This window comes from Carassius auratus, chromosome 32, assembly GCF_003368295.1.
Source record: "Carassius auratus strain Wakin chromosome 32, ASM336829v1, whole genome shotgun sequence".
Classification (NCBI taxonomy): Eukaryota; Metazoa; Chordata; class Actinopteri; order Cypriniformes; family Cyprinidae; genus Carassius; species Carassius auratus.
The window spans coordinates 32,911,117-32,930,719 of NC_039274.1; the positions used below are offsets into that span (position 1 = coordinate 32,911,117).

At 37.8% G+C, this 19,603-nt stretch overlaps 3 protein-coding genes and 1 long non-coding RNA gene across 4 annotated transcripts; all 4 read right to left on the minus strand.

Annotated features, from left to right (window-relative positions):
• Positions 1-2,157: 2,157 nt before the first annotated feature.
• Positions 2,158-10,322, minus strand: LOC113052443 (alpha-tectorin-like). Its single transcript, XM_026216878.1, has 10 exons — positions 9,952-10,322; positions 9,483-9,749; positions 9,278-9,373; positions 8,990-9,119; positions 8,749-8,847; positions 5,420-5,604; positions 5,161-5,324; positions 4,624-4,866; positions 4,318-4,480; positions 2,158-2,169 (listed from the first exon to the last, which is right to left on the minus strand). Exons 1-10 carry the CDS (start codon positions 10,096-10,098, stop codon positions 2,158-2,160), a joined length of 1,506 nt encoding a protein of 501 aa, XP_026072663.1. The 5' UTR covers positions 10,099-10,322.
• Positions 10,323-12,744, minus strand: LOC113052444 (sushi, nidogen and EGF-like domain-containing protein 1). The gene is made up of 8 exons (XM_026216879.1): positions 12,374-12,744; positions 11,905-12,171; positions 11,700-11,795; positions 11,382-11,541; positions 11,164-11,291; positions 10,695-10,961; positions 10,490-10,585; positions 10,323-10,331 (listed from the first exon to the last, which is right to left on the minus strand). Exons 1-8 carry the CDS (start codon positions 12,518-12,520, stop codon positions 10,323-10,325), a joined length of 1,170 nt encoding a protein of 389 aa, XP_026072664.1. The 5' UTR covers positions 12,521-12,744.
• A 2,062-nt stretch (positions 12,745-14,806) lies between these two features.
• LOC113052545 (uncharacterized) lies at positions 14,807-15,422 on the minus strand. The gene is made up of 3 exons (XR_003277058.1): positions 15,330-15,422; positions 15,042-15,171; positions 14,807-14,922 (listed from the first exon to the last, which is right to left on the minus strand). It is a non-coding gene; the product is annotated as an uncharacterized LOC113052545 (long non-coding RNA).
• A 92-nt stretch (positions 15,423-15,514) lies between these two features.
• LOC113052445 (sushi, nidogen and EGF-like domain-containing protein 1) lies at positions 15,515-19,113 on the minus strand. Its single transcript, XM_026216880.1, has 5 exons — positions 18,967-19,113; positions 18,499-18,765; positions 18,303-18,398; positions 17,767-18,144; positions 15,515-15,799 (listed from the first exon to the last, which is right to left on the minus strand). The coding sequence occupies exons 1-5, from the start codon at positions 19,111-19,113 to the stop codon at positions 15,515-15,517; spliced, it is 1,173 nt and encodes a 390-aa protein (XP_026072665.1).
• Between the last annotated feature and the right edge of the window lie 490 nt (positions 19,114-19,603).

Consider the following 19,603-nt stretch of genomic DNA (forward strand, 5'->3'; position numbering starts at 1 on the left):
TCCTAATACCACCATCGCTAGAAAGTTACTACGTGACTCAGCTACATCAAGGCCATCCATGTCTGGTGGCCACAAAACGCAGGGCAAAAGAAACAATGTACTGGCCCACGATGCATGATGATATAGAGAGAGCAATCTCTCGTTGTGCACCTTGTAACGCCCTTAGACCACATCAATCACATGAACCGATGCAACCACACAATGTCCCTGATCTTCCTTGGATGTTCACTGCGGCAGACATATTTGAATGGCATGGAAAAATGCATTTGGTTCTAGTGGACTCATTCTCCGGTTGGTTCGAGCTTGACCACCTACCTGACATGAGAAGTGTCACTGTAATTGCAAAACTTAAGAGACACTTTGCCGTCCACGGCATTCCTCAGACGCTCATGACAGACAATGCACGGCAGTTTGTATGTAGTGAATTTTCTGGTTTTCCACGTGCATGGGACTTTGAGCACATTCGTAGTAGCCCATATTACCCACAATCCAACGGCCTTGCAGAACATGCTGTGCGATCTGCCAAGCATTTGCTAGAGAAATGCCATAGAGAGCACAGTGACATTGAGGCTGCTTTACTCCACCTGCGTAACCTTTCACGCGCTGACCTGCCATCACCTGCCCAACTGCTCCTCTCTAGACGGACGAGAACTATTCTTCCTGAGCTGAAAGACAGGCTGATGCCCTCTGTATGCAGCAACGTCCAGGCAGCTCTTATCAGGAGGAGAAAGGAAAGCAAAGCATACTATGACCGCAATGCCCATACCCTTCCACCCCTACAACAGGGTCAGACAGTAAGGATGCAGACGGCTCGCGGTTTCGACAAACTGGCAGTTGTACAGGGCCATGCTGCTCAACCTAACAGCTATGTGGTGACCTCTCAGGGCAGACAATACGTAAGAAATCGACGTCTGCTCCTCGGTGTTCAAGAGCCTGCGTCCACTGATTGTTCAGAAGATGATTACAGGCCACTTCCACCAGTGTCACCTCCTACAAACCTCTTGTCATCTACAGTATCACCACCTCAGAGCGAAGCACCTGCCACTGGTGTTGTCGTTCAAACTGCCCAACCTGTAGTGACTCGTTCAGGGAGAGTTAGCCATCCTAACCCACGTTATCAGGACTATGTAACTGGCTAGATATGCCCGTCACAGTTATTACAGTGTTACCTGTTATACTGTTTAGTCATATGTTCAGTTGGTGAGTGTTAGCTTAAGGGAAGGGATGTAGTGTTGATAAATGTTATTTCATAGCTGATAAATGCTATAGCCCTTTAAGGGTGATGTTACATGGGAAGGTGGCTGTGGTCGGGGTACACCAGTGTAAGCCAGGGAGAGAAGGAAAATAAACGAGGAACACATTCGGTTAAATCCAGTCTGTATTGTGTCAGTTATTGACAAATCTACAGTCTTTGTAAACAACCTTGTAAGATGCAACCAACAAATGCATTGGCCAAAGTTATCATGGAAAATCCTTTAACAATTGAAAGAGTACTACAACAAATATATTGCTTTCCTCAGCAAACTGTTTTAATATGAATATGAGATAGGCCTGAAGATTGAATGCTGTATCAGATGCAGACAACCACTCTTGGGGTCCTCTTTTAAACTTTCAAATTGAGATTCAAATCTGTGGCGGAAGGAAGTTCTGCACACAAATGTGTTTTAAAAACACTCCATGTCTGTCTCTTTTTTATTTACATACAGGTACCATTGAACTGTTGTATAAATGCAATTTCACACTCGTAGCCGTGCAATATGACTCTGTATCAGCCATGCTACATGTGTTATATTGCTCATGTTATGTTATATTATGTTTAACCGTGTCTTTAATCAACACTTTAAGTGGTTAAATCAGGAAACAATAACAGTAATTGTATTCAGAAAGCAATAATCATTGAAGTATGTTGGCTACCATGGTTGGCTAATTATACAGTAAATAAGACTAATGTTCTTATCTAAACTACCGCTGTTATAGTTTAGATATAGATGCAGTACCTCTGAGATAATGTGTTCATTATCTGCAATACTACATAATCTGTTTGTAGCTATCATTAAATATGTATTTTAGTCTAAACACAAGAAGAGGAAAAAACACAAAATATATTTTCTTCATTGCTAAGCAGATTTATTCAAGTACAGTTTGCTATATTTCTTCTCAATATAACACCTTGAACAAAGAGAAAGACAGACAATTTTACTTAGATTGATCCAAGAAAGTAGAAGAATATAGTTTTGTATATACTGTTTTGAAAACACTTAGATGTATACAGATTACAGAGATTTCAGTTTTTCTCAGCATTTATTAATTTGAATTAATGCACAGCCAATAAATGAATTAATTTGTACTGCCTGGGTTATATTGAGTAGTTTTTCCAAAGTCTGTTTTCATAATTGATATTTTTTATTTAAGTATCTGTAATATCATTGTTTTATGTATATGTTCAAATTCAAGGAAGTGCTTTCAAAACATTTTCTTTATCATTCAGATGAAGTATTTTGATATTTCACTCATCAGGGTTTATGAGCTTTTTTACAGACCCATGGTGACCGCTGCAGAGTGTTGGAAGTCCAAAGATCTGCGTCTTCTACGTCTATATCCAACCTCGCATGACTGAAGATGACAGACAAGAAAATATTTTTAGCAATAAAGGGGTCATATGATGTTGCTAAAAAGAACATTATTTTGTGTATTTGGTGTAATGAAATGTATTTATGTGGTTTATTGTAAAAAAAAAAAAAAAATTTCCACATACTGTACATTGTTTCTCCTCTATGCCCCGCCTTTCTGAAATGCCTAATTTTTCTACAAAGCTCATTGGTATAAAAAGTGAGGTGTGCTCTAATTGGCAAGCTATCCGGTGCTTTGTGAGTGGTCGAATGCCTCATGCGTGTGACAGAAATGTTACGCCCCTTGTCATACTGTAGTGCGTGTCCCAGTCAGAACACAGGCGAGACAAGATAAAAACAATAAAACCCATTACAAACGAGCCATTTGTTGCATCCATTGGGGACATAATTAAGGATTATAATGACTTATACTGTCTTTTTAAGTGTTGTGTTGCATTGCGCCACGTAAACATAAACCCATGTCTGCATTTGTGATCGGAGAAACGACAAACAACTAGTTCTACTCTACACCAGCGGTTCTCAATCCAAGTCATAGTGCCCCCCAGCTCTGCATAGTTTGCACGTTTGTCTTTGTTAACACACCTGATTCAGATAATCAGCTCATTAGAAGGGAGCTCTGTGCATGAACTGTGTTCCCATTGACACTTACACAGTGTTCATTGCTCCCTTCTACCTGAGCAGGGGAAATCTATTTAAATTTACCTCACTTCGGAACATTCATTCACAGATTTGCGCTGCACAACGTCTTCACACACGGACAAGTGTGACATCATATACCTCTGTAAATAAATGCAATTTAAATTCACATCTCGCACACTTCAGTGCACTTTAAATGGAACATATACATTCACTTTGAACTGGAATCATGGCGGAATATCCTGTGATGTCCACTTCGCAGAGCACTTATGTTTGAATAGAACAAACGTCTGAAGCCATAAGAGAGACATAAAAAATGCACGGGGTCGAGAAGACTGGAATTAAGAAACGCTGCTCTACAATGCTCAGAACTCGCGTTTGAATCATCAGTGGCAAATCCTTTACATATGTAAACTTACTTACAGACTGTGAGTCATAAGCGCCTGCATTGCAGTCTTTTCTCCCAGGATCAGGAAACATTCCTTCATAAAATGCGTCCCACATATCTAAATATTTGGATTGAACTGTTCTGGAACAGTTTTGTAAATAAAACGATACCACTGATTTCTAGTTCTGTCCTCTTTTGGAAGGCCAAACTAAGTATTTTCACTTTCACATTGAAACAGCGTCTCCACGACATTGTATCAGAGGCAACAGCGAAAGTTACACCATCTTTGTGTGAACATTTGGGCAGCGTTATTTAAATTGACTCACATCGGGACGTAGACACATGGGAGCGTGTTTAAATAAGGCATTTTAGGAGGGCGTGTACAAGTCTTAATTTTTATGAAAAATATCTCTTTGGGTTTGAGATTTTAGTCTTTGTAACTTAATAGATCTTATCTATTCACAAACAGCTTGTAACACTCCAAAGAGAAAGGAACACTTGAAATCACATCATATGACCCCTTTAAATACATGGTTTCTACAATGCAAATGCTTATTGAATGTGTTTTCTTTTAGAATGACCTGTCTTAAAAAGTTTGTTATTTACTTGAAGGTTACTGTCAAAGCAATGAGTAGACAACTCAAATTTACGGTCCCAACATACCTGTGCGCATCTTCCATTATCTACAAGGCAGAGATGAACTTGACAGTGCAGGAAGATGCGGTCAGAGTTTCCTGAGAAGGTGAACATCCTGAAGGAGAAATGGCTTGTTGTATCAATACCATTCTGAAGAACCTCCACTGTGCCATCTTCAGGGTTGGGGCATCTAGGACGTTTTAGGAAGGAAAGCAATAGAGGTCAAATTATTGCATGGCATGATCAAGCATATGGTACAACCGTTTTCCTGTACCTACTTTCTGAAATTATGCCAAATGTATTCAATTAAACATAAAACATTAAGTCACTCACTCTCTAATGATTAGACTCCAACGAATATCATGGTCAATATCATTAACAGGTGTTGCCCAGCAGCTGTCCAGAACTGTTGCAATTTGACTTCTGTCCACTCCTAAAACCTCAACAGCCACGTAAATCTGCTGGTTCACTTGTATTTCCACCTCTCCTTCATATGGGCTAGTAAACTGTGCATCATGGTAAGGAACCATGTGGATCTCATAGCTGCCCTGGCCAGGAACCTCCTGACTTATCACACTGGGGGCAAAAATGTACAAATATCAGCAACAATGCCATGCATAATTGGTAATGTGAAAGTTGATAGCTCATGGCTCATGCCTTACTAAACTCATTTTACGAACCTTTCACTTACCACTTAACGTGTTCTAAAGGACAGACATGTTAACTATTGGAACTTGAATGTTGTCATTCCAAATGGTTAAAAACATGAAGATTTACCAAAACTGCAGTAATGCTTTGTCTCAATCACTTCAAATAGAATACTATTCACTGTCTGAATACTACACACTTGTAGGTACTAAGTGACCTTACCCGCCTTCAGCTCGGATACCCATGGGCATAGATAGTGTCTGGATCAGAGGATATGCACAAGAGAATGTAAAATTCATCCATCTTGCTCTTGAAATGATGCTCTGATCATTGCTTCTCAAGTTAGATTGAATGGCATTTTGGTAGATGAAGTGAGTCCTGTTGCTCTATGAGGACATTAACAAATCTCAAGCTACAGGTCAACTTACTAATCATACATATAAATAAAGCTCTAGTGAAACAAAAATGGAAGAATAATTACTGTCAGAGTGGTTCCACATATGTGGTCTTCGTTGTCAAAATTAAACAAAAGTCTGCCATCCTCAAGGGTCCCTCTGCAGCTTGGGTCATTTAGGTGAAGGGTCTCAGCAGAAAAACCAGATTCAAAGAGCTGGCAGCGGGACAGAGAAATGGAGCCAGTGCTACTGGCACAGGACTCCACAGCATCTGAGCAGATAAAGGATTTTAAAAATATAATTATTTTTTATTAAACATAATATAATTATATGTACTTTATGGCATTTTGGCTTTTATTTTTTACAGGAGAATGGGGTGGTGGCTGGGACTTGAATTTCGAAATCACTTGAACAATGCTTATCCATCGAAGTGCTGACCAATAAGAAATACTGCTGACTTGTTTTACGTTCGTCGGTTTTTACCGATTTTACAATCGATTCAATGAACACTTGTCTTAAAAATCGAAAATGATTTTTTCACAAAAGTGACAGTCCTAGTGCTAACTGAGAGCACACTGAAACTGTTTAAAAGTGTGCCACCTTTTCTGTGCGACCTCTGCAGCCAATGAAAATAGTGTTTCTATACAAATTCATTAAATAAAACAATGAATGTTAAGATAAAAACTTAGTTAGTATAGACCCCATATTATTACATTTATTACTCAGGAAGCTGTTCAAAATCTGGCCATGCCACAAAGCACCAATCAAATAGTTAAACTTTAAATGACGTAATTTTAGTCCCAGATCATTGTTAATGTGCATACTGACTTCACCCCAGGCTGGAAGATCAAGTGTTTGCATTTGAATATTTGCATTTTTCAGTGCAAATGAAAAAAATTTCAATGTGGCTTTATTAAAGTCTGTATTTTTTTACATACTATTTTCTGTTTTATTTTTGCTGTAGTTTTTATTGACTTTGTTCACAATGCTAAAACATTTACTAGATCTAAAACCTCTATTCGATTATGACTATTTGTGTTTTGCACTTTCCTAATATATAGAAAGAAACCAGAGAAGCATGTAACACTTTTTTTTAACATTTAACATTTGTAACTTACATTCTTATTACACCATAATCCAAAGTAAAATATCAAAACATTATTAAATATGATTTCCTTCTATACATAGTAGAGCTGTGAACTGAATAAAACAGTGTTTCTGTGTGAATAGTTATTTTGTAATATTGTTTTGATCAAATTATTAATTAATGATATTATGGATATATCTATATATTTGACATATTGATTCCAATATGATTCATTAATAAAAATTTCTAAGAACACTATTAGTAAGTATAGCCATTCACCATTAAATTTTAAAGCAAAAGCCTTCAAAAGCCTTCAATCCTCTTCCTAAAGACCCGTTCTGTAAAAAGTTTATTTCCAACCTGCTTCAACACGCTTGCTATTTTCAAGCAATCCGGAAGTCTTTGGTCAGCAGGTCCTTGTGTGTTTTTGTCAAGGTTATGCTTCAGTGCCTAGTGGTGCTCATTGGTCTCCTAGTGGTTCTAATTTATTTGACACCTGTTTATGTTCTTGTTGATTACCCTGTTGGTGTATTTAAGATCTTAGTTTTCCTTGTCTGGTATAATTTATTGTAAAGTGTAATTGACCTGTTCATTTTTCCTCTTAGATTTCTCTTGAATTTTTATTTAAATGACTTTCTGCCTGAATTCTAAATTGTTTGTCTTATACTACACATGGCAGAATACTGGACCTCTAAATCAGATTTATTTTTGCGGTTTTCTCCCCCACACCTATGGACCTGCCGGTGTTCTGTCGATTTGTTCTACGCTGTCAGATTTTCCTACCTCCCACTAAAACAGTGGGTACAACGAAAAATGCTACTGTAAAGTTATGATTTATTAATGTCTACACCTACCACAACCCTAATCATACCCTTGGAATACTAAAAAAATACAGTAATTATACGTTATATTCGCGGTTGTAGCTAGAAGGGATACGGTTACAGGAAACCAACAATAAATATTAGTTTCTACCAATTAGATTGCATTTTTATTAAAGTCTACACCTACCCCAACCCTAAACCTACCCTTACAGTAATGCAGATACATTAAATATCGTTGTTTAGCATTAGACAAAGGACCCGATATAGATGTGCGTGTGCGCAGTAAACCCGGGTAGGAAAATCTGACAGGGTAGGATAAAATGTCAGGACACCGGCCTCCAACTGCTCTACCTTAAATATAAGGACCATTTACTGGTGGACTACACTAGAGCTAAACTCTGCAGCGCATTGGCCCTCCAGGACAAGATCTGAATAACCCTGCCCTACACCCTTCAAGCTCTCACTCCGGAGGTTAAACTCTTTGAAGGGATTAGGGAATTGGGATGAGCCCTTCCGAATGGAATGCAGGGTGGGTCCCCTTCTTGCTCTTCTTGCTCCAGGCTCCTCCCTCTGTCATTGCCACCCTGGTCTCTCCACCCATTATTTTCCATGGTTTCTTCCTCTTCACAGACTCTGGGTCCTTCTCCAAAGCCCCCTTCCTTCCTTTTCAGTTTCTCTGTCTGGTATTGTTTATGGTAAAGTGTAGTTGCTCTGTTAATTTTTCTCCTATGTATTTATCTACACTTGAACATTTGATTAGGGTTGGAGCTAAACTAAGCAAGACTTTTGGTCTCTAGGTTGAAGACTTCTCTATCAAAACCACAATTTTATACATTTAGGAAGACAATTGGAGCTGTAGAACTACTGTTTTTTTTATCACTATATCTAGACTAACACCTATGTGGTTTAATTTTTGAGTCAAGAATATGTCAGTCCATCGTCAGACAGAGAATGACATGTGTTGTTGTCCTAAAAGTGGGTCTGATGAGTACGCTTGAGCACAGAGTACATACTGACCATTCTCGGTCAAAAGAGGTGTTCTTTTCAAAGCTAGACTCATTAACTGTGTTAATTATTCTTAACCCTCTGAACTGTCCATATTAATCACACAAAATTATGTCATATTTTTCCCATTAATGGATTCACAGTTTTGAGAGAATGAGATAAGAGCACATAGCTGTGTAGACTCTGAGGCCCGGTTTCACAGACACTGCTTAAACTAAGTCAGGATTAGCGAATAGTTCAATTAGGACATTTAAATAATTTTTAAGAATGTACTTAGAAAAGAAAACATTACTTGGTGTGCATCTTGAGGTAAAACAAATGCACTGATATATTTTAAGATCAGTCAGTGCAAGTTTATTTCAGTTGAAACAGTTTAGACTTACATTTTAGTCTAGGATTAGGTTTAAGCCTTGTCTGTGAAACCAGTGGTGAAAGTTTAATGTAATAATATGAAAGCTTTTTAGATGTATATACAATATTAAATATGTGTAAAAGCACTTACCAAATATTTCAAGATTTGGTCTTTGACCATCCAGGCAAACACAGCCTAAGACACCACTTCTCTCTTGACAAGCCTCGTGTTCGGTGCAAGTATCACACACTTAAACAGAAACAAAGAAAATTGCACACACACACACACACACACACACAAAAACATGAACACATGCATTGATTTGGATCTTGACCAAACCATAAGTGTTAAAGTATATACGTTAAAATAGAGAAAACAGTTTAAAGCTTACAATTTAGCAAACCATCAACATGGAAAGACCAGCGACCATTCACATTGATATTACTGCTGGATGAGAGTTCTGGGGCACTGGCTGCTGGAATTGTGAAAGAACTGACAGAGTCCAGCGTGTCATAACCAGCCTTTAAAAGAACAAAAAGTACATGTAAAACCTCAGTCAAATCCTGTTACAAATAAAACCATCTCTTGCATACAAATAAGGAATGAATTGGGCATAAGTAATTCCTTGTCATTCATTTCTGCTATATTTAAACTGTGTAAGGATCTTCACTCCACTCACCAACCAAACTTGACCTGTTTGTGCAATGTCACCATAGTTGATCAGGATGAAAGAGCGGTCACCATTGGAGACTAAAACAACTTGGAAAGTAACCTCCTTCAAAAAACAACAATTCCAAAAAAGAAAAAAAAAAGACATTTAATTTACATATTTTAGAATCGAAAACACAGAGAGCATTCATCAGAAATAAGAGATTGGTTCTTACCCCTCCACCAGAGAAGTATAGCACACTGTCCCAGGTAGCCACAAAGGCTGATGTAGCGGTAAAACCAATGGAAGGGAAATATTGGTTAACAGCTTGAGTGACTTGTGCCAGTACAGCACTACTTCTATCCTCTCTGTAGGAGATAGTTCCACCGTTGCGATTGTTAAGGTCAGTCCACAGAGGAGCAATGATGTCTATTCCAGCGTTCAGATAAGGAACGTAGGCAGACAGTGGTTGAGTAAAAGTCAGGTGACCATTGTTGTTCACCTAAAATTCAGATCAAATTCCTGTAGAATTATGCTCTACCAATGAAAAGTATAATTAATTTTAAAAAGATATTTAAAAACATTAAGTTGTACACTAAAAATGAGCAAAATCTGTTTACTCAAGGGTAATACTGATGTGTAATTTAATTGATGGAATAATAAGAAAAATATAATTAACCAAAAATTTATAGTCCAACGCTTACATAGATCTGATTGTATGTGCGTCCAAAGTATTTGAAAGGCTGCTGCAGGTAAATGGCTACAGAGCTTCCATCATCTGAAACAGGATTTACTAAGTCTCCATCCCCATATGGCAGGAAATTAGCCGGCACTAGTAAAAATAGAAGCATCAATGATTTGTTTACATCTTCCAAATGAACATAAGTTCTTAAAATGCAATGGTTAAAAATGTTAGTATTATGTTGCTGACAAACAGTCAACTCTTAGGCTTACAGTTTAGTGAACGATCAACACGGAAAGACCAGCGACCATTCACATTGATATTACTGCTGGATGAGAGTTCTGGGACATTGGCTGCTGGAATTGTGAAAGAATTGACAGAGTCCAATGTGTCCTAACCAGCCTGTAAAAGAAAAAAGTGCATGTTAAAACCTCAATCAAATCCTATTTCCAATAAAAGCATCCCCTGCTTATAAATAAGGTATGAATTGGTGGATAAGTAAGTCCTTGTTATTCATTTCTGCTAATCGTAAATTGTGTATGAATTTTCACTCCACTCACCAGCCAAGATTGTGCTGTTTCTGCAATATCACCATAGTTGATCAGGATGAAAGAGCGGTCACCATTGGAGACTAAAACCACTTGGAAAGTTACCACCTTCAAAAAAGCAACAATTCCAAAAAAGAATAAAAATAAATGTTTGACAATAGTTACAACCGAAAACACGCAGAGAACATCAATACAACAATCAAAGATTAGTTCTTACCCCTCCACCAGTGATGTACGGCACACTGTCCCAGGTAGCCACAAAAGCTGATGTAGCGGAAAAAGGCACATTAGGGAAATATTGGTTAACAGCTTGAGTGACTTGTGCCAGTACAGCGCTACTTGTATCCTCTCTGTAGGAGATAGTTCCACCGTTGACATTGTAAAGGTCAGTCCACAGAGGAGCAATGATGTCTATTCCAGCGTTCAGATAAGGAACGTAGGCAGACAGTGGTTGAGTAAAAGTCAGGTGACCGTTGTTATTCACCTAAAATTCAGATCAAATTGCTGTAGAATTATTTGCTACCACTTAAACGTATGATTAATTTAAAAAATATATTTAAAAACAAAGTTGTTAACTTAAACATGATTTAAATATATTTACTGAAGGAAAAACTGATGTGTAATTATTAATTGATGTAATAATAAGAAAAATATCCTCAACCAAAAAGTTATAGTCCAATGCTTACAAAGATTTGATTGTACGTGCGTCCAAAGTATTTGAAAGGCTGCTGCAAGTAAATGGCATCAGAACTTCCATCATCTGAAACGGGATTTACTACGTCTCCATCCCCATATGGCAGGAAATTAGCTGGCACTAGTAAAAGTAGAAGCATCAATGAATTGTTTACATCTTCCAAATGAACATAAGTTCTTAAAAGGCAATGGTTAAAAATGTTAGTATTACGTTGCCGACAAACAGGCAACTCTGGCTTACAGTTTAGCGAACCATCAACATGGAAAGACCAGCGACCATTCACATTGATATTACTGCTGGATGAGAGTTCTGGGGCACTGGCTGCTGGAATTGTGAAAGAACTGACAGAGTCCAGCGTGTCATAACCAGCCTTTAAAAGAACAAAAAGTACATGTAAAACCTCAGTCAAATCCTGTTACAAATAAAACCATCTCTTGCATACAAATAAGGAATGAATTGGGCATAAGTAATTCCTTGTCATTCATTTCTGCTATATTTAAACTGTGTAAGGATCTTCACTCCACTCACCAACCAAACTTGACCTGTTTGTGCAATGTCACCATAGTTGATCAGGATGAAAGAGCGGTCACCATTGGAGACTAAAACAACTTGGAAAGTAACCTCCTTCAAAAAACAACAATTCCAAAAAAGAAAAAAAAAAGACATTTAATTTACATATTTTAGAATCGAAAACACAGAGAGCATTCATCAGAAATAAGAGATTGGTTCTTACCCCTCCACCAGAGAAGTATAGCACACTGTCCCAGGTAGCCACAAAGGCTGATGTAGCGGTAAAACCAATGGAAGGGAAATATTGGTTAACAGCTTGAGTGACTTGTGCCAGTACAGCACTACTTCTATCCTCTCTGTAGGAGATAGTTCCACCGTTGCGATTGTTAAGGTCAGTCCACAGAGGAGCAATGATGTCTATTCCAGCGTTCAGATAAGGAACGTAGGCAGACAGTGGTTGAGTAAAAGTCAGGTGACCATTGTTGTTCACCTAAAATTCAGATCAAATTCCTGTAGAATTATGCTCTACCAATGAAAAGTATAATTAATTTTAAAAAGATATTTAAAAACATTAAGTTGTACACTAAAAATGAGCAAAATCTGTTTACTCAAGGGTAATACTGATGTGTAATTTAATTGATGGAATAATAAGAAAAATATAATTAACCAAAAATTTATAGTCCAACGCTTACATAGATCTGATTGTATGTGCGTCCAAAGTATTTGAAAGGCTGCTGCAGGTAAATGGCTACAGAGCTTCCATCATCTGAAACAGGATTTACTAAGTCTCCATCCCCATATGGCAGGAAATTAGCCGGCACTAGTAAAAATAGAAGCATCAATGATTTGTTTACATCTTCCAAATGAACATAAGTTCTTAAAATGCAATGGTTAAAAATGTTAGTATTATGTTGCTGACAAACAGTCAACTCTTAGGCTTACAGTTTAGTGAACGATCAACACGGAAAGACCAGCGACCATTCACATTGATATTACTGCTGGATGAGAGTTCTGGGACATTGGCTGCTGGAATTGTGAAAGAATTGACAGAGTCCAATGTGTCCTAACCAGCCTGTAAAAGAAAAAAGTGCATGTTAAAACCTCAATCAAATCCTATTTCCAATAAAAGCATCCCCTGCTTATAAATAAGGTATGAATTGGTGGATAAGTAAGTCCTTGTTATTCATTTCTGCTAATCGTAAATTGTGTATGAATTTTCACTCCACTCACCAGCCAAGATTGTGCTGTTTCTGCAATATCACCATAGTTGATCAGGATGAAAGAGCGGTCACCATTGGAGACTAAAACCACTTGGAAAGTTACCACCTTCAAAAAAGCAACAATTCCAAAAAAGAATAAAAATAAATGTTTGACAATAGTTACAACCGAAAACACGCAGAGAACATCAATACAACAATCAAAGATTAGTTCTTACCCCTCCACCAGTGATGTACGGCACACTGTCCCAGGTAGCCACAAAAGCTGATGTAGCGGAAAAAGGCACATTAGGGAAATATTGGTTAACAGCTTGAGTGACTTGTGCCAGTACAGCGCTACTTGTATCCTCTCTGTAGGAGATAGTTCCACCGTTGACATTGTAAAGGTCAGTCCACAGAGGAGCAATGATGTCTATTCCAGCGTTCAGATAAGGAACGTAGGCAGACAGTGGTTGAGTAAAAGTCAGGTGACCGTTGTTATTCACCTAAAATTCAGATCAAATTGCTGTAGAATTATTTGCTACCACTTAAACGTATGATTAATTTAAAAAATATATTTAAAAACAAAGTTGTTAACTTAAACATGATTTAAATATATTTACTGAAGGAAAAACTGATGTGTAATTATTAATTGATGTAATAATAAGAAAAATATCCTCAACCAAAAAGTTATAGTCCAATGCTTACAAAGATTTGATTGTACGTGCGTCCAAAGTATTTGAAAGGCTGCTGCAAGTAAATGGCATCAGAACTTCCATCATCTGAAACGGGATTTACTACGTCTCCATCCCCATATGGCAGGAAATTAGCTGGCACTAGTAAAAGTAGAAGCATCAATGAATTGTTTACATCTTCCAAATGAACATAAGTTCTTAAAAGGCAATGGTTAAAAATGTTAGTATTACGTTGCCGACAAACAGGCAACTCTGGCTTACAGTTTAGCGAACCATCAACATGGAAAGACCAGCGACCATTCACATTGATATTACTGCTGGATGAGAGTTCTGGGGCACTGGCTGCTGGAATTGTGAAAGAACTGACAGAGTCCAGCGTGTCATAACCAGCCTTTAAAAGAACAAAAAGTACATGTAAAACCTCAGTCAAATCTTGTTACAAATAAAACCATCTCTTGCATACAAATAAGGAATGAATTGGGCATAAGTAATTCCTTGTCATTCATGTCTGCTATATGTAAACTGTGTAAGGATCTTCACTCCACTCACCAGCCAAACTTGACCTGTTTGTGCAATGTCACCATAGTTGATCAGGATGAAAGAGCGGTCACCATTGGAGACTAAAACAACTTGGAAAGTAACCTCCTTCAAAAAACAACAATTTAAAAAAAAAAAGAAAGAAAAAAATTTGACATATTTTAGAATCGAAAACACAAAGAGCCTTCATCAGAAATAAGAGATTGGTTCTTACCCCTCCCCCAGAGAAGTATGGCACACTGTCCCAGGTAGCCACAAAGGCTGATGTAGCGGTAAAACCAATGTGAGGGAAATATTGGTTAACAGCTTGAGTGACTTGTGCCAGTACAGCACTACTTCTATCCTCTCTGTAGGAGATAGTTCCACCGTTGCGATTGTTAAGGTCAGTCCACAGAGGAGCAATGATGTCTATTCCAGCGTTCAGATAAGGAACGAAGGCAGACAGTGGTTGCGTAAAAGTCAGGTGACCGTTGTTATTCACCTAAAACTCAGATCAAATTGCTGTAGAATTATTTGCTACCCCTTAAACGTATGATTCATTTAAAAAATATATTTAAAAACATGAAGTTGTACACTTAAACATGATTTAAATCTATTTACTGAAGGAAAATCTGATGTGTAATTATTAATTGATGTTATAATAGGAAAAATATCATTAACCAAAAAGTTATACTCCAGTGCTTACAAAGATCTGATTGTATGTGCGTCCAAAGTATTTGAAAGGCTGCTGCAAGTAAATGGCATCAGAGCTTCCATCATCTGAAACAGGATTTACTAAGTCTCCATCCCCATATGGCAGGAAATTAGCCGGCACTAGTAAAAGTAGAAGCATCAATGATTTGTTTACATCTTCCAAATGAACATAAGTTCTTAAAAGGCAATGGTCAAAAATTTTAGTATTATGTTAACAAACAGCCAACTCTTTGGCTTACAGTTTAGTGAACGATCAACACGGAAAGACCAGCGACCATTCACATTGATATTACTGCTGGATGAGAGTTCTGGGACATTGGCTGCTGGAATTGTGAAAGAATTGACCGAGTCCACTGTGTCATAACCAACCTGTAAAAGAAAAAAGTGCATGTTAAAACCTCAATAAAATCCTATTTCCAATAAAAGCATCCCCTGCTTATAAATAAGGTATGAATTGGTGGATAAGTAAGTCCTTGTTATTCATTTCTGCTAATCGTAAATTGTGTATGAATTTTCACTCCACTCACCAGCCAAGATTGTGCTGTTTCTGCAATATCACCATAGTTGATCAGGATGAAAGAGTGGTCACCATTGGAGACTAAAACCACTTGGAAAGTTACCACCTTCAAAAAAGCAACAATTCCAAAAAATAATAAAATAAACGTTTGACAATAGTTACAACCGAAAACATGCAGAGAACATCATACAACAATCAAAGATTAGTTCTTACCCCTCCACCAGTGATGTACGGCACACTGTCCCAGGTAGCCACAAAGACTGATGTAGCGGTAAAAGGCACGTTAGGGAAATATTGGTTAACAGCTTGAGTGACTTGTGCCAGTACAGCGCTACTTGTATCCTCTCTGTAGGAGATAGTTCCACCGTTGACATTGTAAAGGTCAGTCCACAGAGGAGCAATGATGTCTATTCCAGCGTTCAGATAAGGAACGTAGGCAGACAGTGGTTGAGTAAAAGTCAGGTGACCGTTGTTATTCACCTAAAATTCAGATCAAATTGCTGTAGAATTATTTGCTACCACTCTAAAGTATAATTCATTTAAAAAAGATATTTAAAAACATCACGTTTACATTTAAACATGGGTAAAATATGTTTACAGAAGGAAAATCCTGATGTGTAATTAATAGGGGTGCCCCCTAAGGCCGGGCATACACTGTGCGATTTTCATCCGATTTTGAGCCGAATTCTGACTCGTGCCACTCTTTTTCGGTTCGGGCCGATTTTCAGCATTTTCGTGCGTCATTTGCCGTGCAGTGTACAAGGGGAAACGAGAGGCGATTAACCTCTCCCAACCGGCAATCGATTGGTCGGATGGATTTCTGACATGTCAGAAATTTTGGTCGCCTCTCATGAGGTATCGCACTATTGAAGCAGGGCTACAAACCGTTTTTCCGCGTTTCCCTCACTGCGCATGCGAGATACCATGATGACACAGCATGTAGTGTGGACTGAAGTAATGGAGGAAAAACTTGTGGAGTTATGGCAAAGAAAAATAAAAATAAAAGAGGGTAGAAAACTCCTGCTTACCTCCAGTTCGTATTGCAAAATGGATAAACCATATAGGCCACGTCTTCCGAGCCACCTGCGTGTCTAGATACGCCGACGCCTTTTTTTCTTTTTTGGACGTTTCAGCACACAGAATTGTGCATATCACCAAATCAGTGCGTTTATTCCGGGAAAGCATGTTTATTCTGAAACAGCCACAAACATCCGGGTTCTAATGGATCCTACGTGTTGATTCGGTTGATTCCCCACATATAGTGTGATCAGTCAAATCGCAACTCGACGATCGGACCGTACAGTGAGCGCATAAAAATCTTGAGTTTTGGCTTTACATCGCATGCGATCTACTCTTACAGTTTGAGTTGGTACCTTGCCGAAATCGCACATAAATCGCACAGTGTATGCCCACCTTAAACGTAGACTAAGCATTAGTCAACAAGAAAAGACCAAGTCAACCACATTATTTTTAGTCGATTATTTGCAGAAGAAAAAAATCCAAAGGAAATAAAGTCATGCTTTCTGCCACGAAAAAATGTTAACAGCAGTTCTACAAGCTAATATGAAGTACATCGGGCAGGGCGTTCGATCGCTTGCCTATTATTAATCGACCTCAAATATCGATCTGAAACATGTAAGTAGTAGAAACTTCACATGGCCACTCGCTCTAACGTTAAACTATAAAAATGTGCACTATTTCAGTGTTTGTGCAGAATGTGGAAGCGCATGCCAGTCTGATCACTTGCGCTTAATTTTTTTTTGTCATACAAATAGGAGTTATACATCTGTGTAAGCTTTAAATACTCTTATTTTATTTGTGTGTGGTCACAATAACAAAATTGTGATTTTGTAAAATAATGAAAGCAAACAGGGTGCACGTACACGTTCATGTTCTGCCGTCTCATCTCAGTCTTTGAACTTGAGCACATCAAATAATAAAACTAAACTCTGTGTATAGTTCCCTCAGGCATAAGAAATATAGCCCTATCTCTAGAAAGCTAAATGTCTGCTTTTAAACAAACCAATTCAGATGGAAAACTTCTATTCTCAGGTTATGTGATCTGTATAAAACATTAATGTAAGCACATCCACTGAGGAGATTATCAATTCATCACTGCCGCTGAAAATACAGCAAACACTGGTTTATCAACGAATTCTTAAAATGTTAAGGCAGTCTCCTTGCTTTTTTTCCTGATGCATTCATAATAATTACTTCTGCCGGTGCACTGTGTGACAAACCTTATTTGTGTGCTACATAGACAATTAAATGTTAATTACTATGATTTATGGTTTATTAATATGAATGTGCGATTAGTCGATTAACCGTTTAACATGAACGTCTACTGGGCGACCAGAAAAATATTTAGTCAAGGCAGCCCTACTAATTAAATAATGTAATAATAAGAAAAATATCTTCAACCAAAAAGTTATAGTCCCAACGCTTACATAGATTTGATTGTATGTGCGTCCAAAATATTTGAAAGGCTGCTGCAAGTAAATGGCATCAGAACTTCCATCATCTGAAACGGGATTTACTACGTCTCCATCCCCATATGGCAGGAAATTAGCCGGCACTAGTAAAAGGAGAAGCATCAATGAATTGTTTACATCTTCCAAGTGAACATAAGTTCTTAAAAGGCAATGGTTAAAAATGTTAGTATTACGTTGCCGACAAACAGGCAACTCTGGCTTACAGTTTAGCGAACCATCAACATGGAAAGACCAGCGACCATTCACATTGATATTACTGCTGGATGAGAGTTCTGGGGCACTGGCTGCTGGAATTGTGAAAGAACTGACAGAGTCCAGCGTGTCATAACCAGCCTTTAAAAGAACAAAAAGTACATGTAAAACCTCAGTCAAATCCTGTTACAAATAAAATCATCTCTTGCATACAAATAAGGAATGAATTGGGCATAAGTAATTCCTTGTCATTCATGTCTGCTATATGTAAACTGTGTAAGGATCTTCACTCCACTCACCAGCCAAACTTGACCTGTTTGTGCAATGTCACCATAGTTGATCAGGATGAAAGAGCGGTCACCATTGGAGACTAAAACCACTTGGAAAGTAACCTCCTTCAAAAAACAACAATTCCAAAATAAAATAAAAAACAAATGTTTCACAAATTTTACAAACCGAAAACACGCTGAGCATTCATCATAGATTAGTTCTTACCCCTCCACCAGAGAAGAATGGCACACTGTCCCAGGTAGCAACAAAGGCTGATGTAGCGGTAAAACCAATGTGAGGGAAATATTGGTTAACAGCTTGAGTGACTTGTGCCAGTACAGCACTACTTCTATCCTCTCTGTAGGAGATAGTTCCACCGTTGCGATTGTTAAGGTCAGTCCACAGAGGAGCAATGATGTCTATTCCAGCGTTCAGATAAGGAACGTAGGCAGACAGTGGTTGAGTAAAAGTCAGGTGACCATTGTTGTTCACCTAAAATTCAGATCACATCACTGTAGAATTATTTGCTACCACTCAAACGTATGATTTATTTAAAAAATATATTTAAAAACATCAAGTTGTAGACTTAAACGTGATTTAAATATATTTACTGAAGGAAAAACTGATGTGTAATTAACTGGTGTAATAAAAAGGGAAATATCCTCAACCAAAAAGTTTTAGTCCAATGCTTACATAGATCTGATTGTACGTGCGTCCAAAGTATTTGAAAGGCTGCTGCAAGAAAATGGCTTCAGAGCTTCCATCATCTGAAATTGTGTTCACTATGTCTCCATACCCATATGGCAGGAAATTAGCCGGCACTAGGAGAAGCATAAGCATTAGTGTATTTTTTAACTGGGTGATTTAATAGGACTGTCCTAATAGGGCTATAGGGATCTTTAATGCCTGCACCTACACTTTGATTAGGTAGATTTTTTTTTTCTAATAAGAACAATAACTGCTTTGAATAAATCCACTGAGTAACCCCTTACTATTTGAAAATTTTAACACAGAATTGTATGGCACTACTGATGAGCACATTCATACTGTAGAACAATACTGATAAATCATACAGTACATAAATAAAATACTACCCATTACAATGCAAGATTAACTACATATTCCATCAGGAAGTGAGGTACAATTTGCCACATTTGAGCTGTGTCTTTAGTATTTATATAAAACTTTTCATATCAATTAAAGAATGATTTATGGACAACTCTTTTAATGTTTTCGAGCCATGCAGACTTTCAGTTATTTCTGGAAAAATTAGAAAATGGCTATCTACAGACAAAGCTTGAGAGGATCTGCAGAGAAGAATGACTGGGGG

What these genes read in the sequence shown, in the direction of transcription:
- LOC113052443 (XM_026216878.1), bottom strand. Translation starts at nt 10,098, where the DNA reads ATGCTTCTATTTTTACTAGTGCCGGCTAATTTCCTGCCATATGGGGAT. An exon ending in GCACATACAATCAGATCTAT is followed by an intron (nt 9,750 to 9,951) that starts GTAAGCGTTGGA and finishes TCTGAATTTTAG; the next exon opens with GTGAACAACAATGGTCACCT. An exon ending in GGTATCCGAGCTGAAGGCGG is followed by an intron (nt 4,867 to 5,160) that starts GTAAGGTCACTT and finishes TTTTGCCCCCAG; the next exon opens with TGTGATAAGTCAGGAGGTTC.
- LOC113052444 (XM_026216879.1), bottom strand. Translation starts at nt 12,520, where the DNA reads ATGCTTCTATTTTTACTAGTGCCGGCTAATTTCCTGCCATATGGGGAT. An exon ending in GCACATACAATCAGATCTAT is followed by an intron (nt 12,172 to 12,373) that starts GTAAGCGTTGGA and finishes TCTGAATTTTAG; the next exon opens with GTGAACAACAATGGTCACCT. An exon ending in GTTGCCTGTTTGTCGGCAAC is followed by an intron (nt 11,292 to 11,381) that starts GTAATACTAACA and finishes TACTTTTACTAG; the next exon opens with TGCCAGCTAATTTCCTGCCA.
- LOC113052445 (XM_026216880.1), bottom strand. Translation starts at nt 19,113, where the DNA reads ATGCTTATGCTTCTCCTAGTGCCGGCTAATTTCCTGCCATATGGGTAT. An exon ending in CATTCTTCTCTGGTGGAGGG is followed by an intron (nt 18,399 to 18,498) that starts GTAAGAACTAAT and finishes TGTTTTTTGAAG; the next exon opens with GAGGTTACTTTCCAAGTGGT. An exon ending in GCACATACAATCAAATCTAT is followed by an intron (nt 15,800 to 17,766) that starts GTAAGCGTTGGG and finishes TCTGAATTTTAG; the next exon opens with GTGAATAACAACGGTCACCT.